General features: G+C 40.2%; 1 protein-coding gene across 1 annotated transcript in view; it reads left to right on the plus strand.

The window, feature by feature from the left end:
• St13 (ST13 Hsp70 interacting protein) overlaps nt 1-25,225 on the plus strand; it is a 38,704-nt gene extending 13,479 nt beyond the window's left edge. Inside the window, exons 5-12 of the mRNA XM_021182758.2 lie at nt 4,057-4,123; nt 11,174-11,258; nt 11,392-11,502; nt 13,700-13,802; nt 17,120-17,236; nt 19,399-19,447; nt 22,405-22,547; nt 23,309-25,225. Of these exons, the coding sequence (XP_021038417.1) occupies nt 4,057-4,123; nt 11,174-11,258; nt 11,392-11,502; nt 13,700-13,802; nt 17,120-17,236; nt 19,399-19,447; nt 22,405-22,547; nt 23,309-23,437 (804 nt within the window). The 3' untranslated portion in view covers nt 23,438-25,225. The remainder of the gene's footprint in view (nt 1-4,056; nt 4,124-11,173; nt 11,259-11,391; nt 11,503-13,699; nt 13,803-17,119; nt 17,237-19,398; nt 19,448-22,404; nt 22,548-23,308) is intronic.
• The last annotated feature ends 2,360 nt before the right edge of the window (nt 25,226-27,585 follow it).

A 27,585-nucleotide genomic window follows, 5' to 3' on the forward strand; every position in this document is an offset into this window, starting at 1 on the left:
TAGACCAGGCTGGCCTAGAACTCAGAAATCTGCTTGCCTCTGCCTCCCAAGTGCTGGGATTAAAGGCGTGTGCCACCATGCCCGGCTCAATAATTTTTTAAAAAGATTTATTTTGTGTGTGTGTGTGTGTGTGTGTGTGTGTGTGTGTATGTGTGTGTATATGTAGTATTCTGGTTGCAGGTAGGCCTGTACACCAGAAGAGGGCACCAAATTATAGATGGTTATAAGCCACCATGCAGTTGCTGGGAATTGAATTCAGGACCTCTGAGAGAGCAGCCAGTGCTCTTAACCTCTGACCAATCTCTCCAGCCCCCTCAAATAGCTTTCTTTTAAAGAAAAGCAAACTTTTTAATGATTTATTTACTTGCATTGGCGTTTTGCTTACGTGGATATCTCTGTGAAGATGTTGGATTCCCCGGAACCAAAATTACAGAGAGTTGTGAGCTGCCACACTTTCATGTTGATTATCTTTCAGAATTCCTTGGTTATGTCTTAATACATAAATTAATTTTAAGATTTATTTTTGTGCAGTAAGGTCTTCCTTTTTGATCCATGGTGGATCCAAACTCAGGAAAGCCTCCTGGTTTTGTTAGGATTAAAAAGTGCATGCTGTGCCTTGCTTCTATGTAGTATTTTGACCACAAGTTTTTTGGAATTTTTCCTGTGGACAGTTCAAGGTCTGAGTAGATGGTGTGTTTTTCCCAGAAGGAATGTATTTGCTTCATCAAAGCTCTAAGTTGAGGCTGTCAGCTAAGTCTCAGGATAGCTTTTGTTGACATTGTTAATAGGGAATTCAAGAGAGCAATGGCTTTATGGTTTTGTGTTTTTTTTTTTAAACATTCTTTTTAATATTTATTTTATTTTGTATGTGTGTACTTGGAGGTAAGACTTGTGTGAGCTCTTTTCCAGAACACATGTCCTGAAGATCACTCCAGTCTGTCGAGGCAGCACCTTTGGCTGCTGAGACATCCCCAGCCCAGTGGTGGGTTTTCAGGAGTGCTTTCCCTTCCCCTCCTCTACTTAACTGTCCCTGGGTGAAGGGGATTGAGGTTTTGCTTCCTATGGTCTTGCCAGTTGTAGACTTTTCAAGTTTGAAATTCATTTGAAGTCGTGTCTTGTTAACCCATCCATATTGTCTTCCTCTGAGTGTATCCTTTGTGGGTGGTGTTCTGCATTATCTTCAAAAACAAGATACCAGGATATCAGGCCTGACCTCTGCTACAAAAGTGAATGTAGATTGAATACTTGGCTACCCTGAATTGCAACCTTCATTTACTGTTTGTTTCTTTTTGTTTTTTTTGTTTTTTGTTTTGTTTTTGTTTTTTGTTTTTGGTTTTTTTTTTTTTCTTTTTTTTTTTTTTTTTTTGAGACAGGGTTTCTCTATGTAGCCCTGGCTGGCCTGGAACTCACTCTGTAGACCAGGCTGGCCTGGAACCCACCTGCCTCTCTCTGCTGGGATTAAAGGCATGCGCCACCAACTCCCAGCTTAGTTGTACACTATGTACTAATCAAATCAGAGAATTTGTCCTTTTTCATTTATTTCCTAATAAAAACAGATTGATATATATCATGTGTTTGGACTCCCTTCTCCATTCCCCTCTTGAAGACAGACATGTAGGTCAGCATGTAACAGGCACACTTGGATAGCCTTTCTATTGCAGCACTGTTCACAGTAGACAACTTAGGGACAACCTGACAAGTTGCCTGCAGCAGATGAATAGAATGTTCTATTGATGTGAAGAGACACCATGACCAAGGCAACTCTTAGAAGAGAAAGCATTTAGTTGGGGTGTTGCTTCTAGTTTTAGAGGGTTAGTTCATTACTCTCATGGCAGGGACAGGCTGCTGTAGCTCTAGCTGAGAGCTTTATATTCTGAGCCACAGGCAGCAGGCAAAGAGAGGCCCTGGACCTGACATGGGCTTTGAAATTTCAAAGCCCACCCCAGCAACACACCTCCAACAAGGATGTGCCAACTCCAACATAGACATTCCTCCTAATTCTTCCCAGTCTGTAAACTTAGTCTAGGCATGCAAATAAATGAGCCTATAGGAGCCGTGCTCACCCAAACCATCATGTAGATAAAAGAAATAGCGTGTACATTCACAGTGGATTTCTGCTAAACTAAAAAGAAGCTTGAAATTGTATTGTTTGCTGGAAAATAGATCCACTCAAAAATCCTAGTAAGTGAGATATGCCACACTCAGAGGCAAATAACACATCTTCTTTGATTTGTGTGTCCAGTCCTGTACACACACAGCCATTTTTATATATGTGACATAAGATTTTCTTGGAAGCCCTTTTATGTTTGTGGAAGTCTTGTGTGGTCTTAGAAATTGTGTTACAGGCTCGGTCTCTGTTTCATGCAGTGTTTGTGGTGTGCCAGAGCTGACTTTGCTTGTTGTTTTTATATCATATGGCTCTTACTCAGTAAACCAGGCTGTACTTAGAATGTTGAACAACCCTTTTGCCTCTACCTCTACCTCCTAAATACTGGTGTGAATGTAGCGTGTGCTACCCTAACAGGAATGCTTAGTGTTTTTGAATTCTTGTTTTACAGATTTAGTAACTTGTCAGTTCTTTGAATTTTCTAGTTAGGTAATAAAGATAACTAGCTTTTCTTTCTGTTCTTAGATGTAGCAGATAATTTCTGTCTCTCCCTCTGCTCTACCACTGCCACTAATACAGGGTCTTACTGTGTTATCTATAGCTCTATTAGTCCTGGAACTCATCATGTAGAGTACGTTGGCCTTGAACTCAAAGATTCTCCTGCTTCTGCCTTCTGAGTACTGGGATTAAAGGTGTGCTTCTAATGTTTGGCAGAGATCTTTTTCTTTTTCTTTTCTTTTTCTTTCTTTTTTTGTTTTGTTTTTCTGTTTTGTTTTTTTTCCAAGACAGGGTGTCTTAGTCAGGGTTTCTATTCCTGCACAAACATCATGACCAAGAAGCAAGTTGGGGAGGAAAGGGTTTATTCGGCTTACACTTCCATACTGCTGTTCATCACCAAAGGAAGTCAGGACTGGAACTCAGACAGGTCAGAAAGCAGGAGCTGATGCAGAGGCCATGGAGGGATGTTCTTTACTGGCTTGCCTCCCCTGGCTTGCTCAGCCTACTCTTTTATAGAACCCAAGACTACCAGCCCAGCCGGGCGTGGTGGCGCACGCCTTTAATCCCAGCACTTGGGAGGCAGAGGCAGGCGGATTTCTGAGTTCGAGGCCAGCCTGGTCTACAGAGTGAGTTCCAGGACAGCCAGGACTATACAGAGAAACCCTGTCTCGAAAAACCAAAAAAAAAAAAAAAAAAAAAAAAAAAAGACTACCAGCCCAGGGATGGTCCCACCCACAAGGGGCCTTTCCCCCTTGATCACTAATTGAGAAAATGCCTTACAGTTGGATCTCATGGAGGCATTTCCTCAACTGAAGCTCCTTTCTCTGTGATAACTCCAGCTGTGTCAAGTTGACACAAAAATAGCCAGTACACAGGGTTTCTCTGTATTGCCTGGCTGTCCTGGAACTCACTCTGTAGACCAGGCTGGCCTCAAACTCAGAAATTTGCCTGCCTCTGCCTCCCGAGTGCTGGGATTAAAGGCATGCGCCACCACGTCTGGCTCAGAGATCATTTTTTTAATCAGTACTTGCAGGTATTATTTTACACAGTAGAGGTGTTGTGGCTAAAGTTACTGCCAAACATTTGACTTCAGATAGAATGTTTAACATATTCTTGCTAATCTTTGTGCTGTCAGCATTGGTCTTTCTATTTGTGCTTATAAGTAGGATTTCACAAGATTTTTGTGGGAATAAAGGAATAAGACCTCAATCTTCTATGATTGAAATATGAAAGGCATTAATTCACTTTTTATGAAGAGACTAGATTTAATTTTTATGGGTTGTTCCCATGAACGGGGAAAGATGCTTAGAAGCAAGCAAAACCATTCTCTGTAGGTTTTCACTACTAGAGAGGTAAGTGCATGAGTGCATGGATAGTGACTGCCACCTCTAAGACAGTCTGTATTACTTATCTCTTCACTACTTCTGAGCTAACCTTTAATTTCCTGTTAGATAACTGAGGAGATGATGGATGAAGCAAATGAGAAGAAGGGGGCTGCCATTGAAGCCCTAAATGATGGTGAGTAGCGTTCTCTGTACTGTTTTTCTGTCCCTACTGCAGTGACTGTTAGCAGTGAAACATGAAGGGATTGAGTTTGTTATCTTAACCACACTGAAGATGTTAGGATCCCTCATGGCATCAGTGATGTTGCCTTAGCATGGACAAGTCTGACTCAGCCTCTTCCTGCATCTGTCATGATCTTTCTCTGCTTGGAAGCACCCTTAAAAAGATGAAAGGAGTTTTTTTTTTTTTTTTTTTTTTTGTGTGTGTGTTTTGTTTTGTTTTTTTAAAGAAATATCCAGGTAATCCATAACTTTTGACATATTGATACTTTGATAAGTGGCGTTTGTAGGCCAAACACTTGTTAGAATGGGAATAGAGTCCCTACATCTTAGGCCTTCAAAACTTGTTGTTGGTGGCAGAAAGATGACTTAGCACATAAAAGGACTCGTACCAAGCCTAGTTGGCCTGAGTTTGATCTCCCATGGTGAAAGGCGAAAACCAACTTCTACCAGTTGTCCTCTGACCCCCATTTGTTCCTTGGCATGCACCCTCCTGCCCTTGCCAAAAATTCAATTAAATTTTTTATGTTTGAGTGTTGTGTCTACATGTATGTTGTATATGTACCATGTGTGTGCCTGGTGCCTGTAGAAGCCAGAGAGAGGGTGTCTGATTGCCTGGAACTGGAGTTACAGGTGATATGAGGTGCTGCTGTGTGGGTGCTGAGAATGAAACTTGGGTGTTTTTGTTGTTGTTGTTGTTGTTTTTCTTTGTTTTGCTTTTAAAAAAGATTTTATTTATTTTATATATATGACAAGTACATTGTAGCTATCTTCAGACACACCAGAAGAGAGCATCAGATCTCATTACAGATGGTTGTGAGCCACCATGTGGTTGCTGGGAATTGAACTCAGGACCTCAGGAAGAGCAGTCAATGCTTTTCTTTTTTTTTTTTTTTTTATCTTTTTTTTTTTTTTTTTAATATTTTTATTACATATTTTCCTCAATTACATTTCCAATACTATCCCAAAAGTCCCCCATAGCGCCCCCCACTTCCCTACCCACCCATTCCCATTCTTTTGGCCCTGGCATTCCCCTATATTGGGGCATATAAAGTTTGCAAGTCCAATGGGCCTCTCTTTCCATTGATGGCCGACTAGGCCATCTTTCGATACATATGCAGCTAGAGACAAGAGCTCCAGGGTTCTGTTTAGTACATCATGTTGTTCCAACAATAGGGTTGCAGATCCCTTTAGCTCCTTGGGTACTTTCTCTAGCTTCTCCATTGGGAGCCCTGTGATACATCCAATAGCTGACTGTGAACATCCACTCCTGTGTTTGCTAGGCCCCGGCATCGTCTCACAAGAGACAGCTATATTTGGGTCCTTTCAGCAAGATCTTGCTAGTGTATGCAATGGTGTCAGCGTTTAGAAGCTGATTATGGGACGGATCCCTGGATACAGCAGTCTCTAAATGGTCCATCCTTTCATCACAGCTACGAACTTTGTCTCTGTAACTCCTTCCCTGGGTGTTTTGTTCCCAATTCTAAGAAGGTGCACAGTGTCCACACTTTGGTCTTCATTCTTCTTGAGTTTCATGTGTTTATCAAATTGTATCTTATATCTTGGGTATCCTAAGTTTTGGGCTAATATCCACTTATCAATGAATACATATTGTGTGAGTTCTTTTGTGATTGTGTTACTTCACTCAAGATGATGCCCTCCAGGTCCATCCATTTGGTTAGGAATTTCATAAATTCATTCTTTTTAATAGCTGAGTAGTACTCCATTGTGTAAATGTACCATAATTTCTGTATCCATTCCTCTGTTGAGGGACATCTGGGTTCTTTCCAGCTTCTGGCTATTATAAATAGGGCTGCTATGAACATAGTGGAGCATGTGTCCTTTTTACCGGTTGGGACATCTTCTGGATATATGCCCAGGAGAGGTATTGCTGGATCCTCCGGTAGTACTATGTCCAATTTTCTGAGGAACCGCCAGACTGATTTCCAGAGTGGTTGTACAAGCTTGCAATCCCACCAACAATGGAGGAGTGTTCCTCTTTCTCCACATCCTCGCCAGCATCTGCTGTCACCTGAATTTTTGATCTTAGCCATTCTGACTGGTGTGAGGTGGAATCTCAGGGTTGTTTTGATTTGCATTTCCCTGATGATTAAGGATGTTGAACATTTTTTCAGGTGCTTCTCTGCCATTCGGTATTCCTCAGGTGAGAATTCTTTGTTCAGTTCTGAGCCCCATTTTTTAATGGGGTTATTTGACTTTCTGGAGTCCACCTTCTTGAGTTCTTTATATATATTGGATATTAGTCCCTTATCTGATTTAGGATAGGTGAAGATCCTTTCCCAATCTGTTGGTGGTTTTTTTGTCTTATTGATGGTGTCTTTAGCCTTGCAGAAGCTTTGTAGTTTCATGAGGTCCCACTTGTCAATTCTCGATCTTACAGCACAAGCCATTACTGTTCTATTCAGGAATTTTTCCCCTGTGCCCATATCTTCAAGGCTTTTCCCCACTTTCTCCTCTATAAGTTTCAGTGTCTCTGGTTTTATGTGAAGTTCCTTGATCCACTTAGACTTGACCTTAGTACAAGGAGATAGGAATGGATCGATTCGCATTCTTCTACATGTTAACAACCAGTTGTGCCAGCACCATTTGTTGAAAATGCTGTCTTTCTTCCACTGGATGTTTTTAGCTCCCTTGTCGAAGATCAAGTGACCATAGGTGTGTGGGTTCATTTCTGGGTCTTGCTTTTCTTTTTTTTAAGGTTTATTTATTATATGTAAGTACACTGTTACTATTTTTCAGACACACCAGAAGAGGGCACCAGATCTCATGATCTCATTTCAGGTGGTTGTGAGCCACCATGTGGTGGTTGGGAATTGAACTCAGGATCTTCAGAAGAGCAGTCAATGCTCTTAACCGCTGAGCCATCTCTCCAGCCCCCGTTGTTGTTGTTTTTAAGAAAAGCAACAAGTACTTATAACCACTGAGCCAACCATTAAGCCCCTAAGAATGTAATTTTTTTAAAACTTGTTAATTACAATTAGAACAGGTGATCCTAAACTTAGGAGTGTTGTGACTATTATGTATAACATTTGATGTAGACTGCTTCTTAACTTGAATGACTGTCACGCCTAGCTGATATATGTCATATGCTGATGCACACTTGCACTTGATTTAGAAGATAAGTAGCTTTATTTGAGGGTGTGTTTGGCAGTGTTGTTCCATATGGGCTGCTTAACTTTTTGAGGGTGGGGGTAGAAAGTTGTAGTCTCTGTATGTAGTAAAGCTGGCTTAGAACTTCCAGTATGAAACCAAGGCTGGCTTTGAACTCAAGATCTTCCCCTGGAGGCCCCATAATGCTGAGGGTTTTAGGCCTTGGCACCTCCCCTGGCTCGTTGTACCTTTTGTGTGTGTGTGTGTGTGTGTTGGGGTGGAGGTGGGTCCTTGTACCTTGTGTGTGTGTGTGTGTGTGTGTGTGTGTGTGTTGGGGTGGAGGTGGGTCCTTGTACCTTGTGTGTGTGTGTGTTGGGGGTGGAGGTGGGTCCTTGTACCTTGTGTGTGTGTGTGTGTGTGTGTGTGTGTTGGGGGGTGGAGGTGGGTCCTTGTACCTTGTGTGTGTGTGTGTGTGTGTTGGGGGTGGAGGTGAGTCCTTGTACCTTGTGTGTGTGTGTGTGTGTGTGTGTGTGTGTGTGTGTGTGTGTGTTGGGGTGGAGGTGGGTCCTTGTTGCCTGCTTATTCTTTGTATTCTACAGTTGCCTTCATGTTTTGAAGGTTTGATTGCTTTTTTGGCCTTTATTAAAATGGCCTTTTTATTTTTTTGAGACAGGGTCTTACTATGTAGTTCTAGTTGTCCTGGAACTCACTATGTAGACCATGCTGGCCTAGAACTTACAGAGATCCACCTTCCTCTGACTCCTAAGTGCTGGTATTAAAGTCATGTACTACCTTCCCTTCATGCCCAAGAACTCTGGTTACTACTGTTTTCTTTAACGCCCAGTATTTTACATAACATTTGAAGATTAATCATGATGTCTCTACCTATTGTATCTATAAATATCTATATTTTAGTTTTTGTCTTTCAGAGACAGTGTCCTTAGTTTAGGCAAGCCTCCAGTTGTGATCCTATTGCCTCTCAGTTTCTTCATTACTGGGATTGTAATAGTGTATATGGTGTGTCCCACCATACACAGCTTTGTTATTATCTTGTTCCCTCCACATGCGGGATAGAGTTCATAGTCTTAGGATGGTTAAGGTGAACGACTGTAATTGAGCTCACATCTTTACATGAATGCCTAGGCAAGTTTTGTGTAGTTGGTTCTCTCTTTCCGGTGTTAAGCAAACTGCTTTTATCATCTTGCCAGGTTGCCCTGGAAACTTTTTTTTCTTTTCTTTTTTTAAATTCTAGTCGTATTTTCACTGCCTTAGACTGTTTTTGACTTGTGCTTTACAACTTCCTGTAAAGTTGTTCATCAATTACACCTTAAATTCAAACTCATTTCACAGCCACTGTCTTAGTCCTTTTTCGTATTAACTGTTCTGCTACTTAAGTGACTGTTTGCCTGTTTGAAGTTACACATGCCAGCAGTCTTGTAGTGTGTGTGTGTGTATCATATGTATGTGTGTGTGAATATGTATGTGTTGAAATTACACATGCTAGCAGTCTTGTAATGTGTGTGTGTATGTGTGTGTGTATATATGTATATGTGTAAGTGCACACACACACACACACACACACACACATGGCTACTTCACTAACCCTTTACTAGCAGCCAATGAGTGAGAATGGGTATGGGCCATAGTGTTGCCACTAGTCCTAGTGACCTGAATCCACAAAGTAGAAAAAACCCCACTCACTCAAGTTGTTCCTTGACCTTTGTTATTGTGCCCCACCTCCTCAGAAATAAAATGAACAACCTCCCTAATATTAGTTGTGTAGTTTGTTCAGGGAGATGGGGGTGGAAGAATAGATTTGGATATGGAGTGGGAATTAACTATGTGGGTGCTGGAGCATTTGCGTGGAATTAATGCAAAGCCCTAAGTTTGAATCCTGGTACTGAGGGTAAAATTTTGGTTTTGAACATGGTATATGTTTGTAACCAGAAATAATGACTTGTGTAACATATTTATGTAGTAGCATTAATAAGGCTTTTTTGGGGACTGTTTTTGGTATTTTTGAAACAGTTTCATTATGAGGTCCTGTCTATCCTAGAACTCATTACGTAGACCAGGCTGGCTCTGAACTTTTCAAATGTTGGGATTATCAAGACTTTTTTTTTAATTCTGTTGAAAGCTTACATTCATTGGTAAGTTGGGTAAATACTTTTCTCAACAAAATTTGACATTTATTTTAAAATTCTATAGTTGTCTTCCCCTTGAAAATTTAACTGGGATATGCAATGAACCTTTTCGTTGTTTTTATTTAATGTCTCTTAAAAGGACTAGTTTTAGTTTTTTGTTTTTAAAAAACTTTTGGGCCAACTAGATTGCTTAGCAGGTAACAGTGCTTGCTACCAAACCTAACAAACTGAATTCAATCCCTGGGACTCGTAGAATGGAAGGAGATAACTTCTTAAAGTTGTCCTGATTCCCACATGTTGCATATACAAATAAGAATAAATGAATAGGATTCCTTGTATAAAAAGCTAAAAATGTGGGGCTGCAGTGATGGCTCAGTGATTAAGAGTGATTGCTACACACTCTGTTCCAAGGGCTGGAATTAAGATCTGAGCTCCCATGTCGGGTGGCGTGCAGAAGCCCGTAAGTCCATCTCTAAGGGATCAAATGCCATCTTCTGGCCTTTGTGGGCATTTGCCGACATGTTCACATACATTTATATAAACACACAGACAAATAAATAATGGTAACTGTGAATAAAGGTTAATTTAATGGCTTAAATGTCTTTTTTTGTTCATTTAAACAATATTTCTCAGAAATCGAAAACTAGTTTTCATATCCTGTGAAATTAGTCTCAACACTCTATCCTCTTTAAGCTTAGTTCAAGATTGAGTCCCATAAATTCAATCTGCATTTGTTTGTTTGTTTGTTTGTTTATAAGTTTCCCAAGGCAGGGTTTGTCTATGTAGGTCTGGTTGTCCTGGAACTTGCTCTGTAGACTAGACCAGGCTGGCCTTAAACTTAGAGATGCACCTGCCCCTGCCTATCAAGTGCTAGGATTAACACCATGTGCCCCCACTCCCCAGCAGCTATTCTTTAGATTTTTAAAAGATTTACTTTTTAAGTGTATGAGTGTTTTTGCCTGCATGCATGTATGATCCTTGGAGGTCAGAACAGAACATCAGATCTCTTGGAACTGAAGTTACAAATGGTTGTAAGCCACCTTGTGGGTTCTGGAAACCAAACCTGGGTCTTGCAAGAGTAAGAAGAATCCTAGCCATTGTCGCAGCTCTTGTTTATTTACTTTTTGCTTGATGGTAGGGTACACGTGCGCAGTGCATATGTAGAGGTCATTGGGTCAGTGGACAGCTTTCAGAAGTTCATTCTCTGTCCAGATTTGCTGGGACTAATTGTGTATGTAGCCTAGGCTTGCCTCTAATTTTCAATTCTCTGATTTCTGCTGCTTGGATGCTGGAGTTACAGATGTGCATCATCTTGCTTTGTCTTTTTTTCTTATAAGTATTTTAAAATTTTTTTATGTGTATGGGTGTTTTGCCAACATTTGAACTCGTTGTATGCCTAGTGCCATGGAGGTGAGAAGAAGGTATCAGGTCTCCTGGAACTTGGGTTATAGATTGGTGGTTGTAAGCCCATTATATGGTTGCTGGAAATTGGACTTGGGACTTCTGGAATAACAATTAGTGCTGTTAACCATCAAGGTGTCTCTCCAGCCTCTTATTTTAAAATGTTAAAGTGCTGGCTACTAAACATGCTTTGTGGAAGGCACATCTCCAATCTGTATACTAGCCTGTTCTCTTTTTAGAAGAGTAGACTGAGAAATGATGTATAATTCTTAATTAGATAAGAAGTCAGAATATTTTATTAACATCTTTGTCTTCTGGACATTTTCTTGGTAATTTTATTTTCACTTTAGGTGAGCTCCAAAAAGCCATTGACTTGTTCACAGACGCCATCAAGCTAAATCCTCGCTTGGCTATTCTGTATGCCAAGAGAGCCAGGTAAGAACACTGGAGTACAAAGTACCTTTCATAGACTTCTTACACTCAATAATTTTAATTTTGTAGAAATCTCAAAGGTTTTATTGTTTAAAATGAAGTTTCTCTTAATAATACCTTTTTTTTTCTTTTTAAGTGTCTTCGTCAAATTACAGAAGCCAAATGCTGCCATCCGAGACTGTGACAGAGCCATTGAAATAAACCCTGATTCCGCTCAGCCATACAAATGGCGAGGGAAAGCACACAGGTAAATGAGCAAATACTGCTTAGAGAGCTTAGTTTGACTGGTAGAACCCATGACCTAAAAAGGTGGGTGTGGTCAGCTAGTGATGGCACACACCTTTAATCCCAGCACTGGGGAGGCAGAGGCAGGTGGATTTCTGAGTTCGAGGCCAGCCTGGTCTAAAGAGTGAATTTCAGGATAGCCAGGGCTACACAGAGAAACCCTGTCTCAAAAAACCAAAAAAAAAAAAAAAAAAAAAAGAAAGAAAAGAAAAGAAAAAGATTTCACTCCTTTCATGTAAAATCACTCAACATTATTAAGTCACATAGGCACATACAAGGCAGCCTGGTTTCCTTTACCTGCAAGAACACAAAAAGAGATATTGAATACCCTAGTCTGAAATGTCTATTCATTACTGGGACATTTAAAAAATCTGGATAAAGGGCTGGTGAGATGGCTCAGTGGTTAAGAGCACTGACTGCTCTTCCGAAGGTCCTGAGTTTAAATCCCAGCAACCACATGGTGGCTCACAACCATCCGTAATGAGATCTGACTCCCTCTTCTGGAGTGTCTGAAGACAGCTACAGTGTACTTACATATAATAAATAAATACATCTTTAAAAAAATGTTAAAAAAAAAAAGACAGAACATGCCTGACTTTAAAAACAAATCTGGATAAGGAATCAATTTCAGGTAGTCTAACAGTCATTGATAGTTTGGAGCTTTCGAAAGTTTGATGTTTGTCTGAGCGAAATCCAGTGGCTGAGTTGGATGGAGAAGTTGATGTGGTGAAGTTTGAGTGGAAATAAGAATGGGTGTTGTTACAAAGCTGTAGTAGGTGAGTGACTCACAGTAGTGATTTTTATGAAAGCTTATGAAAGTATGTTGGAAAGGGAAAAGGGTCAAATCAAATGTGTTGCTCTGTGGTATAGGGAAAGCTCACACATTGCTGTTGCTTTGAAATCAGTCAGTAGTCCTCAAAATGGCATTTTGCTTTCTGATTACAGATATCAAATAAGATATTTTTCTAAGAAACCATAGTTCATTTTGTGGACACTAAAATGTGTTTGGTTGGGTAAGCTTACTGCTTCTGTTATTGTCTTTACTGTCACATCAGTGAACATAACCAAGAAACAATAAATTCATGTATAAATTCATGATTTGAAGGAACAATTTATAAATTGAGTATGCTGAGATTTTCAATTAAAGTTTGTTTTTTTTAAATCTGTATACCTATTTAATTTTGTAAACATAACATATAAGTGATAGTGTTTCAGTTAGTACAGCATACTCGCCAAGTAAACTGTGAAGGTTTTCTTGCTGTCAGAATTGTCCCTGAGACTATATCCCATTTAAAGTGTTTGGCTAAAACAAAATATTAGAAATATAATTTTACTTTTTGTGTGTGTTGTGTAAGTGTGATGGTCTCATTTTGCTCATTTTAGGTTTAGGGTTTGTGTTGCCATGGTTATCACACTCACCCTGGCTGAGGACAGGACTCCTTGCCCTGATGTGTGCGTTCTCCACCCTGTGTTCTTTGTTTTTGGTGGGGGTGGGAGACAGTTTCCGAGACAGGGTTTCTCTGTGTGGCCCTGGCTGTCCTGGAACTCACTTTGTAGACCAGGCTGGCTTCCAACTCCCCTTTGCTTTCCTGTCTGTGAGTGCTGGGATTAAACGCTTATTATACTCCCCCACCCCAGTCTGTTAGTTCTGAGTACTAGATTTTGTTAGGTTTTGTTTTCTCAGTAAAGCAGGCCCATGTTCCATGGCTTTTTCTTCAGTCCTACATAGAAACTATTATGAAGTATCTTTCATATTAGAAAATAACTGCTTGACCTTCTTCTAAATACATCAGTACTCTCAATTAAGAATAGTGGTAGAACAGACTTAGAATTATCATTGTGAGAATTTTAGTTTCTTCAAGTTTTTAGAAAGTTAGTGATCACTGTAGCACAGGTTTATTTTAAATTTTTTTATTTTGTTAGTCATTTTGAGTTAGAGTTTCTATGTAGCTCCAACTGTCCTGGAATTTGCTCTGTAGACCTGGCTAGCCTCTTAAGATCTGCCTGCCTTTGCCTTTCATGTTCTGGGATCAAAGGCATATACCACCACGGCTTGACTCTTACATAGTTGTTGAATTGGTTGATAAAAATTTATAGTTAATAATATCTGAGAACTTGCCTGGTACTATACATTTTGTAAGAGTTTGCATCTATTTCAGACTCCTAGGTCACTGGGAGGAAGCAGCTCGTGATCTTGCCCTTGCCTGTAAACTGGATTATGACGAGGATGCCAGTGCAATGCTGAAAGAAGTCCAACCTCGGGTATGTCGCTCGTGACCTAAGACCCTGGCCTTGTGCTTGCCGAGACAGATGAAGAAGCATGTAGAGGTTACAGCCACTGACAGACAGCATGCTCTGCTTGGATGCCTCCTTCATTTGTCATGTTTCCAGTTGGATGCTGTGTTAGAGAGCAGACTGTATGACTTCTCCAAGTCCTCAGTGGGCTTGCACAGAGTCAGAAAGGTGGGATGCACACAGACCTTTAATCCCAGCACTTGGGAAGCAGAAGCAGGTCGACCTCTGAGTTTGGGTTATAAAGAGACCTCTGTCTTCAAAAGGGAAAGAAAGAGGAAGGAGGAAGGGAAGGGCTATGTTCCATATCTACTCTGCCCTTATGTAGTAGGTATGGTGTGTACAAAGATATGGCCTTTCGGAGTTTAATTTCAGTTTATTTTTAGTTTTTGAGACAGGGTTTCTCTTTGTAGTCCTGGCTGTCCTGGAACTCACTCTGTAGATCAGGCTGACCTTGAACTCAGAAATCACCTGCCTCGTGCCTCCCCAGTATTGAGACTAAAGACGTGCTCCCTCACTATCCAGTAAGTTTTTGTGTTTTTTTTTTTTATGAAAATGTTTAATCTAAAAACTATAGAACCTTTATATATGGGGTTTTTATTTGTTTTATCCTGGGACAGAGTCTCACTGTGTAGTCCTGGCTGTCCTGGAATTTAGATTGTAGGTCAGGCTGGCCTCAAACTTAAGAGATCACCTGCCTCTACCTCCCAATTGTTGGGATTAAAAGAATGTATTATTACACTCAGCTACAAGCCTTTTTTTTTTCTTTCTTAAACTTTAGAAATATGGACTGGGGGTATATATAGCTCAGCTTGGGAGTGCTTATGTAATATTTACAAAGTTCTCAGTTCAGTCCCCATTCAAATGAATGAGAGATGGAAGAAAAAGATATAAATAGCATATCAGTGACTTTATCTTAAATGTTTGAACACAGAGGTTTTATTAGGTGTAACTTATCAGACTTAATTTGACTTATAGAGCTTTTTTCTTTTATATATTATGTTTCTGTATATGTGTGTGTATAATGGTGTGTGTAAAAGTTGAAGGAGTCATTTTTCTTTTGAATTGGGTTTTGGAGATTGAACTCAAGTCATCAATATTTTTTAGCAATTACTTCAACTTTGAACCCTTTCACTGGCCCCCCCCCCCCTTTTTTTTTTAAAGCCCCAGGAAACTTAGCAAAGGAGTAGTTGAACATAGTTTAGATTATAAAGTTCTTAGAAATATTTGTACAGACACTAAAGTAACACTTGAATATCAACTGTTCACCTCCAAAAGCAATTTGAAAAGACTGTTTCTTCCTTCCTCCCCCTCGCCCGTTTGGGTGGTTTTGGTGGGGGTGTGTGTCAAACTCAGGGCCTTATGTGTGTTAATCATATACTTAACACAAAACTAAATGTTTCTGGCCTTGTCACCATTTTTGTTTGTTTGTTTGTTTGTTTGTTTGTTTCAAGACAGGGTCTCTGTGTAGCCCTGGCTATCCTAAAACTCACTCTGTAGACCAAGCTGACCTCGAACTCAGAAATTCGTCTGCCTCTGCCTCCCCAGTGCTGGGATTAAAGGTGTGCGCCACCACCACCAGGCTACCATTTTTTTTAAAAAAATATTTATTTTACGTAAATGGGCATTTTGGTTGTATGTGTCTGAGTACCATGTTCCTGTGATGCCCACAAGGGATATTTGATCGTCTAGAACTGGACATAAAGGTAATTGTAAGCTGTTGTATGGGTGCTAAAAGTCAAACCCAGGTCTTTTGTAAGAGCAGTGAGTGCTAGTAACCATTGAGCCATCTCCCCAGCACCACCTCTTCCCCCGTTTAATAGAGGAAGAAACTCTAGGTCAAGGCAGACTATGGCATGTGGTGCGAGCATGGAGTATCTGCCTTCCTGTGGCAGATATCTTTGATGATAGTTTTCTGCTGAACAATCTGTGACTTGTGAATCCATATGTAGTAGATAGAGGCCATGAAGCAAGAATTGTACTAAAACTTTTCATTTACTTATCCTTGAGCTTTGTCATCTGTTTGAGATTAGAAGATTTCGCTTAAACTGCATGTTCTGGACATTTCTTGTTTCACAGTCTAATGTATTTGACATGAGTTCATCAGCTTATGTTTACATGAAATCATGGTTTTCATTTACATGTACAGAATGTATTTTATCCATTCTTACTGCCCATTACCTTTTTTTTTTTTTTTTTTTTTTGACCCATTGAGTTTCATTAGGGTTTCTTTACAGGAGTGTGGATGGAAATATTTACAGGCGCGTGAGTGGGCACCTTCCCAGTGACTACACAACTAAAGAGAATGCCAGCTACCCAATAATGACAGGGAGACTTACTATGAATATCTAGGCCTAATTAGCTAGGCTTGTTCTCAACTAGCTCGTAACTTAACCCATTTATTTTATTCTGAATTCTGCCTTCTGCCACCTGGCTCATTAGTTACCTCTCCTCTTTAGTACCTGCCTGCTTTTTCCTTCATCAGTCCTCCCACTCTTCTTTCCCAGAGTTCCCATCTCTTCCTGGAGCCCCACCTTCTCCTTCCTGCCTTTACCGTAGGCCATCAGCTTCTTATTTTACCAATTCGAAGGTAAGAGAGGAAGTGTTTATGAAACAGAGACTGATGATGCTTAGCAATACCAAAATCTGCTCTGTAATCAGATGTCTGCTGACTTAGAAATTAGCGTTTGTATAATACAGAGGCAGTCTTTACACAGTGCCTAAAACCACCATTCTACCATCAGCTGTCAGTTACCTATAGCTTCTCAAATTAGAGTAGTTAGTCTCGATCTCCAGTTTCCATGAGTTTGGTTTTTATTTTTCTGTTAAGATGAATCTGTCATTTCTTAGAGATATATATTAAACAAGTCATTGTTTGTTTGTTTGAAGTGGGGTTTCTCTGTGTAGCCCTGGCTGTTCTGGAACTCATTTTGTAGACCAGGCTGGCCTTGAACTCAAGATCTGCCTGTCTCTGCTTCTTGAGTGCTAGGATCAAAGGCGTTTACCACCATGAAGGCCATGAAGTAATTCTTTTTTTCTTTTTCTCCTTTTTTTTTTTTTTCCAAGACAGGGTTTCTCGGTTTAGCCCTAGCTATCCTGGAACTTACTCTGTAAGACCAGGGTGGCCTCCAACTCAGAGATCCACCTGCCTCTGCCTCCTAAATATTGGGATCAAAGGCGTGCACTACCACTGCCTGGCCTGGCCTCATGAAGTAATTCTTAACAAAACTTCCCTTTACTTTATCAAACATTGCAGGTAAACTTACTTCCTTTGCTTTTTTTTTCAGGCTCAAAAAATTGCTGAACATCGGAGAAAGTATGAGCGAAAACGTGAAGAGCGAGAGATAAAAGAACGAATAGAAAGGGTGAAGAAGGCTCGAGAAGAGCATGAAAGAGCCCAAAGGGTAAATTCCTGTAGATTCAACTTTGGGGTGTTTTTCTTTGCCTGATGGCTGCAGGGGAGTCTTTTGTTTTATTTACTTTTATTTTATTTTTATTTATTTATTTTTATTTTATTTTGTTCTTTTTGCTTTTCATCTTACGTGAGCTTATATTTCACTAATTTAAATGTTTGTTCATTTAAAATTTGTGAATTTGGGCTAAGAGTGTAACTTATAGACTGCTTCCCTAGCAGTGCAGACTCCTCCTTCATCCACACGCAGACTCTCTGGCCAGACTTATTACAGCGATAGTACTGTGTTGTGTATTAGAATCCCTGTAGGATTCTTCTTCCCACAGCAAATTTATGACTATTGAAAAAGTTCTAGCTGTGCATTCTGGATACGTCTGTAATCCCTACATTCAGGAGGCTGAAGTGGGAGGACTTTTACCTTATATTAAAAAGTTAAAAAAAAAAAACCAAAAAACAAAAACCAAAGCAAAGCAAAACTCCAAAATTGGTTACATAGTCTTAAGAGAAAAATTCTACCTGTTTTTAAATATACCCTAGTATTATAGAAATGTAGAGATTCCTGATAGTTTGTTCCAGGATTCTTAATAGTCTCCTTGTTTTTCCTGGTTTTGTGCCCATGTATCTTTGTATATTGGTGCTGTATGACAAGACTTTTCCTGGGGAGACACTATACACATTTACTCTCCCCAGATTGACAGGACAATACAAAATCCATCTTGGTAAACCGGGAGTTTTATCAGGGTTGTTTACAGGAATAGGGGTGAGGGATTATTTATAAGAGCAGGAATGATGCAGACAGCTGCATCACCAAAGCCCACCCAGCATGGATTACGTACAGCTCACAAAGCTGGGAACCTGGAGCTCTTTCCACTGCCTGCAGGCAGCTCAGCAGTTAGAGTGACCTTTCCAGTGACCTTTTCCAGGCAGTTTAGCTGTTTCCTGCTTTTTCTAGGCAGCTCTATTGATTTCAGTCGTTGCAGCTCAGCTCTTAGGGACGGGACCAAGCTAATTTGGTCAGTTTCAGGGACTTCCTAAAGCTATTTTGAGTTGTTTGCTTTTTTGAAAGTGTTTTCGTGCAGGTTAGATTGTTTCAATTCTGGAGGAAACCTACACATTGTAACCTATTTGTTTCCAACCTTTGTTGAAAGAAAGGACATATATCTACATAATTACATAGTAAGTCATAATTTGAGGGTCATTTAATAAGCATCATTTTATATATGTCTTATTACCATTTATAAAAATATGCATATATGCCCTGGTGATTGAACTGGGGCCTCACACACACTATTGTCAGTGCTGTGTACTGGGACACAGTCCATCTCCATGAGTGTTTCTAACAGTATGAGAGAAAGTTCTAGTCAGCCTTTATTCTTTTTTTTTTTCTTTCTTTTTTTTTTTTTTTTTTTTTTTTAGTTTTTCGAGACAGGGTTTCTCTGTATAGCCCTGGCTGTCCTGGAACTCACTTTGTAGACCAGGCTGGCCTCCAACTCAGAAATCCGCCTGCCTCCGCCTCCCGAGTGCTGGGATTAAAGGCGTGCGCCACCACGCCCGGCTCCTTTATTCTTACAACCAGCTCAGGAAGCCTTTTTCTTTGCTGTTTTACATTTTGCTGGGAGAATGTAGAGGAGATGAACCTAAGAAGTAATTTAAGTATGCTCTTTCATTTTTTTTTTCCTTTGGAGACAGGGTTGTTCTGTGTAGCCCTAGCTGTTCTAGAACTCACTATGTAAAGCAGGCTGGCCTCGAACTCAGAGATGTACCTGCCACCCTCCCCAGAGCTGGGATCAGAGCTTTGTGCCACCACACCTTGCAAACCCAGTGTCTTGCCCTTTCATTTTGAAGTTTTAAAACAAGTAAGGATTTATAGCTTGTATAAGTAAAAGCATATGAACACTTCAAATTGCATTTGTGCTTTTAACTTTCCAGAGAAATAAGACTGCTAGAAATCATTAGTAAAAGTAATGTCCTGTGAAATTTGGAAATCAGTTTTGATGGAAAGTGAATTCGTCTTGATCCTTGCCATTCTTCCTGTCTTCTCTTACTTTTTGATTTCCTTGGACAGGTTAGGTATGGGAAGAAAACTTTCTTTTTGTTGCTGCTGCTGTTGTTTTTCTTCTTCTGTTATAAATTTGTTTCCATTTTGTTTTCAAGGAAGAAGAAGCCAGAAGACAATCCGGATCTCAGTATGGCTCTTTTCCAGGTATTTTTTAAAAGGAAAACCTGTCAGTGGGATAAATAATCTAAGATATATCTCGATTTGGGAACTGGGGTGTGTCTGCATATGGGGGAGAGAGTTCTTAGAGCTCCAGAGAATAACGTTCATTCTCATTAATATCTTTTTTTTTTGTTATGGAAAAACAGCATTGTTTCTCCTGTACATAGTTTGAGTTACAACTTTAAGAAAAATAAATAGTTTTTGAGGGCTGAGTATTATAATTCAAGCAATTTATTATAATGTAATCTGTTTCTAAATTGCCAAGATAAGATTATGTCCTGTTACATGTGATAGTGTGTATATTCATGAGGATACTGGCTAAAATCATGCATAGGGCTGGAGTGGTGGCTCAGTGGTTGAGAGCATGGGCTGCTCTTCCAGAAGACCAGGGTTCAGTTCCCAGCACGCACGCAGTAGCTTACAGCTGGCTGTAATTCTAGTTTCAGCAGAATCCATTGTCATCTTCTGGCCTCCACAGGCATCAGGAATGGATGTGACATATAGACATACATGCAGGCAAAATACTCCTACACATTAGAAGCAAAAATATTTAGAACGTCAGGTTATTACTGTGCATAAAAATTCTTGAGTCCAGTCTGAGAGGAGAACTGGAGTTAATAGTTAACAGGCAGTTCTGAGCCTTGCAAATTGGATACTGGGAACTGAACTCTGGTCTTTTCAAAGTTTAACTGTTGAGCCATCTTTTCATTCTGGAAAATGTTTTATAATGAGAAATTATTAGCAAAACAAAACTTTTGAGGGTTCACAAAGATCTGGTGTTCAGAGAGGTGAGGATGCAGAGACACTGAGAGAATAAGTTTTGCTGCCTGAATGAGGCACTGTGAAGCTTATCTGGAAATATACTTCTAAAAGACAGGTTCCGGGTTTTGTTTTTTGTTTTGTTTTTTGTTTTTCTTTTTTGGCTGTCTTTTACTTTGTGGTAGTTTCTCTTAAGGAGAATTTGGGCACCTGTTAGTATGTATATGCCATTGAGTAAAACCATTTAGACCAAGGCTAAAAAATGTTAAGTGTTCATCAACTTTAAGAGAGAAAAATTCTAGCTCATAGCTTAGTTCTACCTTAAAATATAAATGTGGTTGTCAGTTCCCTTTGTCCCTGAGGCAGCTTCAGTTCTGTGAACTAATGCTAGATAGAGCTTTCAGTACTGTGAACTAATGCTAGACAGAGCTCCGTTTGTTATCTAATCTAGCAATCCTGGCTCATGCACTCAGGTAGCAAGCCAGGCCCACATATCCACGACTCCAGTTTTAAGGGATCTAATGCCCTCCTCTGGTGTCCGTGTACAGGCATGCATACCCACACATTCATTTACTTACAACATGTACAAAATAATGTGGGTTTATAATCTAATAGTGTGCTTACAATGAATGAAGTCATTTTCTTTTCCTAGAGAGTCACTCTAGAAACAATCTCTAGGAATGCTTACTAGATGTGCAAATTCTGCTAAATGTAGTGATAAATACCTTTAATCCTACCTTAGAGATTAAGAGAACTGCCATGAATTTCAGACTAGTCTGGGCTACATAGGTGAGATTTCAGCTAAACAGAACAAAAACCCCAAGTTTTTTTGTTTGTTTTTGTTTTAAATAATTGTATATTATTCTTTTTAGAGCTTTTGCTTGTTTAGCATGGGACTCAGATACATAGAATCCCCAGGCCTGGTGAAGCACACCGGTCACACCTGTCACCTTAGACTGTGCTGGCTCGTGCTATGTCAACCTGACATAAGCTACAGTCATCTGAAAGGAGGGAACCTCAACTGAGAAAATGCCTCCATAAGATTATAATACAGAGCATTTTTAAATTAGTGACTGATGGGGAGGGCCCAGCCCTCTGTGGGTGATATCATCTCTGGGCTGGTGGTCCTGGGTCCTGTAAGAAAGCAGGCTGAGCAAGCCTTGAGGAACACCTTCCATGGCCCATGTATCAGCTTCTGCCTCCAAGTTCCTGCCTTGAGTTCCTGTCCTGACCTCATTTGATGATGAACAATGGTATGGAAATGTAAGCCAAATACTGTCTCCTCCCAGCTTGCTTTTGATTGTGGAGTTTCATCACAGCAATAGAAGCCCTGACTAGGACACAGACTTTAGGAGATAGATGCAGGAAGCTCAGAGTTTCTAAGCCAGTTCTGAGCCACCTGTGGCTCTGCAAGGCTACCGAAACAAACTGAAGAGAGAAAGAAATCAATACACTTTTGACATCCCTATTTTAGGTAAGACTTGAGGAATAACTGCTTCAGGTACACGTCACAACATTTTTAAATAAAACAAACCTAGGTTGATAGAAATTAACTTTAAATTGAAACCGACAGACAAATAGTACTCAAGAATGAGAGACCCAGAGGTGGCTGAGCCAGCATGGTGATGAGCACCTGTGAGTCTAGCATTGTGGATGCAGAGCCCAGCAACCCTGAATCAAACACCTCATCCCTCTCTCCTCCCCAAAAGGAAAAAACAGTGATTGACACACCTGGTATTGATGGTTGGGAGGACAGCATATGTTGATTGATTATTTATTGTTTCTTTTTTGAGACAGGGTTTCTCTGTGTAGCCCTGGCTGTCCTGGAACTCACTCTGTAGACCAGGCTGGCCTTGAACTCAGAAATCTGCCTGCCCCTGCCTCCTGAGTGCTGGGACTAAAGGGTGCGCTGTGCTCACTGCGCTGCCATACTGAGTGATCCTTTATTTTTAAGGCAAGGTTAATTTGTTGAGCAGTCCAAGTAGTAAAAACAAATCCAGTGTGTAGTGGAATCTGATTTATAGCTTTAATTTTTTTAGGAAAAATTAGAAGTTAAAGCTTCATGGCTGCTGTGTTCAGGAATGACGACAGTGGTGTCCTTCGTTTTTATGTGTGCACTTGAGTATTGGAGAGGGTCAATAGACTCTTCTTGGTGTCCATCATTATTTCGTTTATTCTTACAGGTGGTTTTCCTGGGGGAATGCCTGGTAATTTTCCTGGAGGAATGCCTGGAATGGGAGGGGCCATGCCAGGGATGGCAGGGATGGCAGGGATGCCTGGACTCAACGAAATCCTCAGTGATCCAGAGGTTCTTGCAGCCATGCAGGTAAGATTTGGAGGAACAAACACCATCAAAGCATTTCTTTTCTACTTTGGTATGAGGTCAGCGCACTTCACTATTTTTTTTTTCTCTTAGTTATCAATTAGCTAATTTTGCAGTGTGGCATTTTCTTCTAAATTGAGATTACTTTTAAAAAGATAGTTTTAGCTTATGTGTATGAACATTCATTTGCATGGCATGCATGCAGCACCCTTGGAGATTAGAGGTATCAGATTTCCCGAGACTGGAGTTGAAGCTTTTTGTGTATGCTGGGGACCCAAGCCTCCTCCTTTGCAGGCACAAACCATCTCTCTGGCCCCTATTTTATTGTTGTATATGTGCTTGTACTTGCATTTACATATATGAGATATGTGCAGGTGCCAATATATGCTACAAGGTGCCCTGGAGTTGGAGTTAGAAACTATTGGTTGTGAGCTGTGTGCTCCTTACTGTTGAGTTCAGCTTAAAGGTCAAGTTTTTAACGGTTCATTTTAGGAAATAGTAGTTTGTACTTTGTATCCATGTTCTATGTGCTTTCTTTTATATTATCTTTAGTTCATGTTACAGAATTAAGCTTGATGAGCTGGGGTGCTTCAAAGGCAATCCTACCCTGGTGTGTCAACTTGGCTGAAGCATTTTACAGTGATTTGTCAGTAGGGTATTTAGTATTCTAAATCCTAAAGTTCATCCATTGGCCACTTTTAAAAAATAAGTTGTAAAACCCAGATGAAGCAAAAAATTCACACCTCTCTTCCTTTTTCCTTCAGGATCCAGAAGTCATGGTGGCTTTCCAGGATGTGGCCCAGAACCCATCAAATATGTCAAAATATCAGAGCAACCCGAAGGTTATGAATCTCATCAGTAAATTGTCAGCCAAGTTTGGAGGCCAATCGTAATGTCAAAGCCCTTGCTGAATGAAGAACAGCTTAGCTCACTTCCTGGATGTTGCAATAATACAAACCAGTGTACCTCTGACCTCACCGGGAGAGCTGGGGCGCTTCGAAGATAATCCCTACCCTCTGCATCAAATGCGGCTGAGGCATTTTACAGTGGTTTGCCATTAGCGTGTTCATTCAGATAATGTTTTCTTACTAGAAATTACAAACTTAAAACATTTTTCAACCTTTAACATATTTTGTAAAAATTTAGGGGAGTCAGTTCCTCCATTTTTCTTTACTAACCTTGGGCTTTTCCTTTTGAATTACTGGGCAGGGAGGTGAATGGATGATTTACTGATTTCATGAATGAAATAAAGATTTGTTAGTGGGAAGCAAATAAAACACATTTAAGTTGATTGAGTTGGACATAACGGTTACTGAAGTATCTTGATTTGTTTTTTTTTTTTTTTTAATGTTTTATTTCAAAATGATCTATTTCAGTAAATCTCTTGGGACCACCAGTATTTGGATCTGACCTTGGTAGGACTAAAGTGCTGGGCAGAGCAGCAGCAGTCCTAGGTTTTGTTTGACCCGTGTAGGCTGCATTTAAATCTTTAAAACTGCTTTGGTGTCGATTTTTTTTTTTTAAGCGTTACAGGTTCCCCTAGATTACGTAGCTCTGCTGTTGTCCATTGTTTCAAATAAATGTTCTGTAGCATTCCCACACAGAGAAAAAGAGGGCTTTCTGGTTTTGTCAAAAATTACCTTTCCCATTAGAAAATACCCCTGTCTGCTTGTCATCCTCTGAATCTTCTTGAGCTACAGGTAGTTTTTTCAGTACCATCATCACTTCTGTCACTCACAGCATAATTGTGGAAGCAGATTCATTGCTAGTTTAGTGTCATATATAATATATACAGTAATTGTAGGGTCATACCTCAAATAGCTGGTGTCTTACTTGGCCATGGGGTTGCTTGTTTAAATATTAAACTTACCCTTGTGAACTCCTGTCAACAGTCATTTGAAGGAAGGATTCCCTTTGGTTTTAGCTATGCTTATGAAATTGAGAAACAGTTGCAATATTAAGAGTTTATGTGAAGTATACATCTTTGTACTTGGAAGAGTCTAAGTTGTTTATATTTGGTAAAAGGTTCATTTGTCCCATTTAGCTCTTAAATATCGCGATGTATTTAATGCCTTGTTTTCTCTCCTGCCGCAAGGATAAAGAAAATGATAAATCCACAAAGTGCATATTTAAAATAGCATATATCTGAAATCGTATGTCTGTGCAGGTTTAACTGCTGCATACAGCGGGCACAGATGCATCTTGTTATATGTAAGAAAAAGCTGTATTTGAACAGAGCATGCGTTTAAAGCCCTTAACAAATTCATCACATAATCTTAAGTTGGAACTGGGCACGGGTCTTAGTCCAAGTGTGCTCTCCTGTCATACAGTTGCCATGTGTGTGTGCTTTACTGAAGATCTGTTTCTTTTGTACTCTGACTACACATGACCCAGTTATATTCTAATGTGAAAATATTAGCATAAATAGGTGAAATTGCTCTTCTGAAAACTGTGTCCTGTGCTTTTAGACTTTTGAGTTCCACAGATAGTAAAAATACAGCCTTCACATTTTTAAAAATAAAGAATCAGTATCATTTCTACACCAAAATATTGGGTTTTTTTTTCCCTCACTAAAGACAATATAAAGAAAAATAATCTAAGAAGATAAAGGGGCTTTCTGCTTAAAGATATGTGGATAATATTCCTAAGTATGCTGAAATAAAATACTGTTTCAAACTGGATCTTGACCTTCCCCCATTTGTTAGCCTGTTATTTATTTATTTTTCTTTGTGGAGTGTTTATCTGAAGTTATGTGATAGGTACAGTAGGCTGTTGATGTTAGTAATGATGTAAATGTTAGCAGGGACCCCTGAAGGTGAGCACAGCAGCTCACATGTGTAATGAGGAGAGGATTCTGAATTTGAGGTCAGTCTGAACTGCATAGCAGGACTTTTTCAGTAGCTTTTTTTTTTTTAACTTTTTAATTCTAGGTTTTTATTTCATTCTTTGAGCCAGAAGTCTTTTTTTTTTTTTTTTAAGATGTATTTATTATATGTGAGTACACTGTAGCTGTCTTCAGACACTCTGGAAGGGAGTTAGATCTCATTACGGATGGTTGTGAGCTACCATGTGGTTGCTGGGATTTGAACTCAGGACCTTTGGAAGAGCAGTCGGTGCTCTTAACCACTGAGCCGTCTCACCAGCCCTCAGTAACTTTTTAGAAGTTCTGCCATATTGAAGTAAGTAACAACATCCTTATGGATCCAGAGATGCTCTGCTTCGTGTTTGCCAGCTGAAGAAGCAGGAGGAAGGTGGTCAGGGTTCCACCCTGGTCATGTATGGCATTATCTTAGCAGCCATCTTCATATCTCACCAGTGAGCTTTTAGCTAAGAGGAGAGAACATACGTGACACAAAGCTTTGTGGTTAAATGGACGATAGTGGGTAAGAAAAGGTGTCATGGCTTGTGTTGTTTATGGACCCGAGTTAAACACATCACACTAGGTGTGGCTCCAGGCACTGCTGTAATTAGTTTCTCCAGTCATCTCTGAATTCTAATACCACAGCACGCATCCCTTTATTGCTTTGCCATTTTATGGGTGAAGCAACTGAAGCACTTTGCTAGTTGTTCGATGTAACATTTGTGGAAGTAGGATTTTTACAGACCCAGGCTTGTGGCTTCACAGCCTTTTGTAAATCTTTGATCACAGAAGCTTTGTGTGTGCCCCCTTTTTCGGGTGGGTGGGGAAGATGGGATTTCACTCTGACTCGCTTGAAACAAATTGATTGCCCACAAAGCCTCTGCTCTCTCGGGTGTTGGGATCAAAGGCACGCATCATCGTGCCCAGCTATAACAGAAGCTTCAGGTTGCTGGGGTTTTTGTTGTTAAGGTTTTGTTGACTTGGGTTTTGCTGTGTCACACAGGCTGGCTTAAATTCCCGTCTTTCTGCTTCAGCCTTTCAACTACTAGACAGTAGTTGTATCAGCATGCCTGGCTGCTGCTGTAAAAAATTGAAAGCCAAAGTGCACATTTGAATGATTGCTGGTTAAAAAATACTAGATGTGTTCTGCTGGAATCTCCATGACTTTCTCTAGAAAGTAAAGGACAGTTAATTGAGGTTTGTAGTTCATTAAATTTAAGGTATAGTAATTTCAACAAGTAGAGTATGTAACTAATAAAACTATGGTTGGGGCTGGGAGATGCTTCAGTGTCAAGAGCACATCTTGCCTGTAGTCAGTTCCCAAGCATCCACCCAGGTTTGGTAGACACATTTTTTTTTAATTTATTTTTTTTAGATTTATTTATTATATGTAAGTACACACTGTAGCTGCCTTCAGACACTCCAGAAGAGGGAGTCAGATCTCATTATGGATGGTTGTGAGCCACCATGTGGTTGCTGGGATTTGAACTCCGGACCTTCGGAAGAGCAGTCGGGTGCTCTTACCCACTGAGACATCTCGTCAGCCCCTGGCAGACACATTTTAAAATAAGAGTATAGCTCATGGATTGAAGAGCAAAGCAGATACAGCAGTGTCAAGTTTGGAAAGTTTGAACAGTTCTGTGAAACTTGTATACTGACTGGTTTTGTGTTCAACTTGACACAGCTGGAGTTATCACAGAGAAAGGAGCCTCCCTTGAGGAAATGCCTCCATGAGGTCCAGCTGTAAGGCATTTTCTCAATTAGTGATCAAGGGTGGGAGGGCCCCTTGTGGGTGGTGTCATCCCTGGGCTGGTAGTCCTGGGTTCTATAAGAAAGCAAGCTGAGCAGGCCAGGGGAAGCAAGCCAATGAGTAATATCCCTCCATGGCCTGTGCATCAGCTCCTGCTTCCTGACCTGCTTGAGTTCCAGTCCTGACTTCATTTTGTGGTGAACAGCAATGTGGAAATGTAAACTGAATAAAACCCTTTTCTCCCCAACTTGCTTCTTGGTCATGATGTTTTGTGCAGGAATAGAAACCTTAAGACTGTATCACAGTGGAAGGGTAAAATACCGACTTTGCTTTTAGGTTTACCTTTATGTGCATGAGTGCATTTATGTAAGCAGTCATGGATTCTCCCAGAGGACAGAAAGCTGTGGCATCTGTCCCCAGGGACATAGAGG

Source organism: Mus caroli, unplaced genomic scaffold, assembly GCF_978045245.1.
Source record: "Mus caroli unplaced genomic scaffold, Mus_caroli_1 scaffold_16, whole genome shotgun sequence".
NCBI lineage: Eukaryota > Metazoa > Chordata > Mammalia > Rodentia > Muridae > Mus > Mus caroli.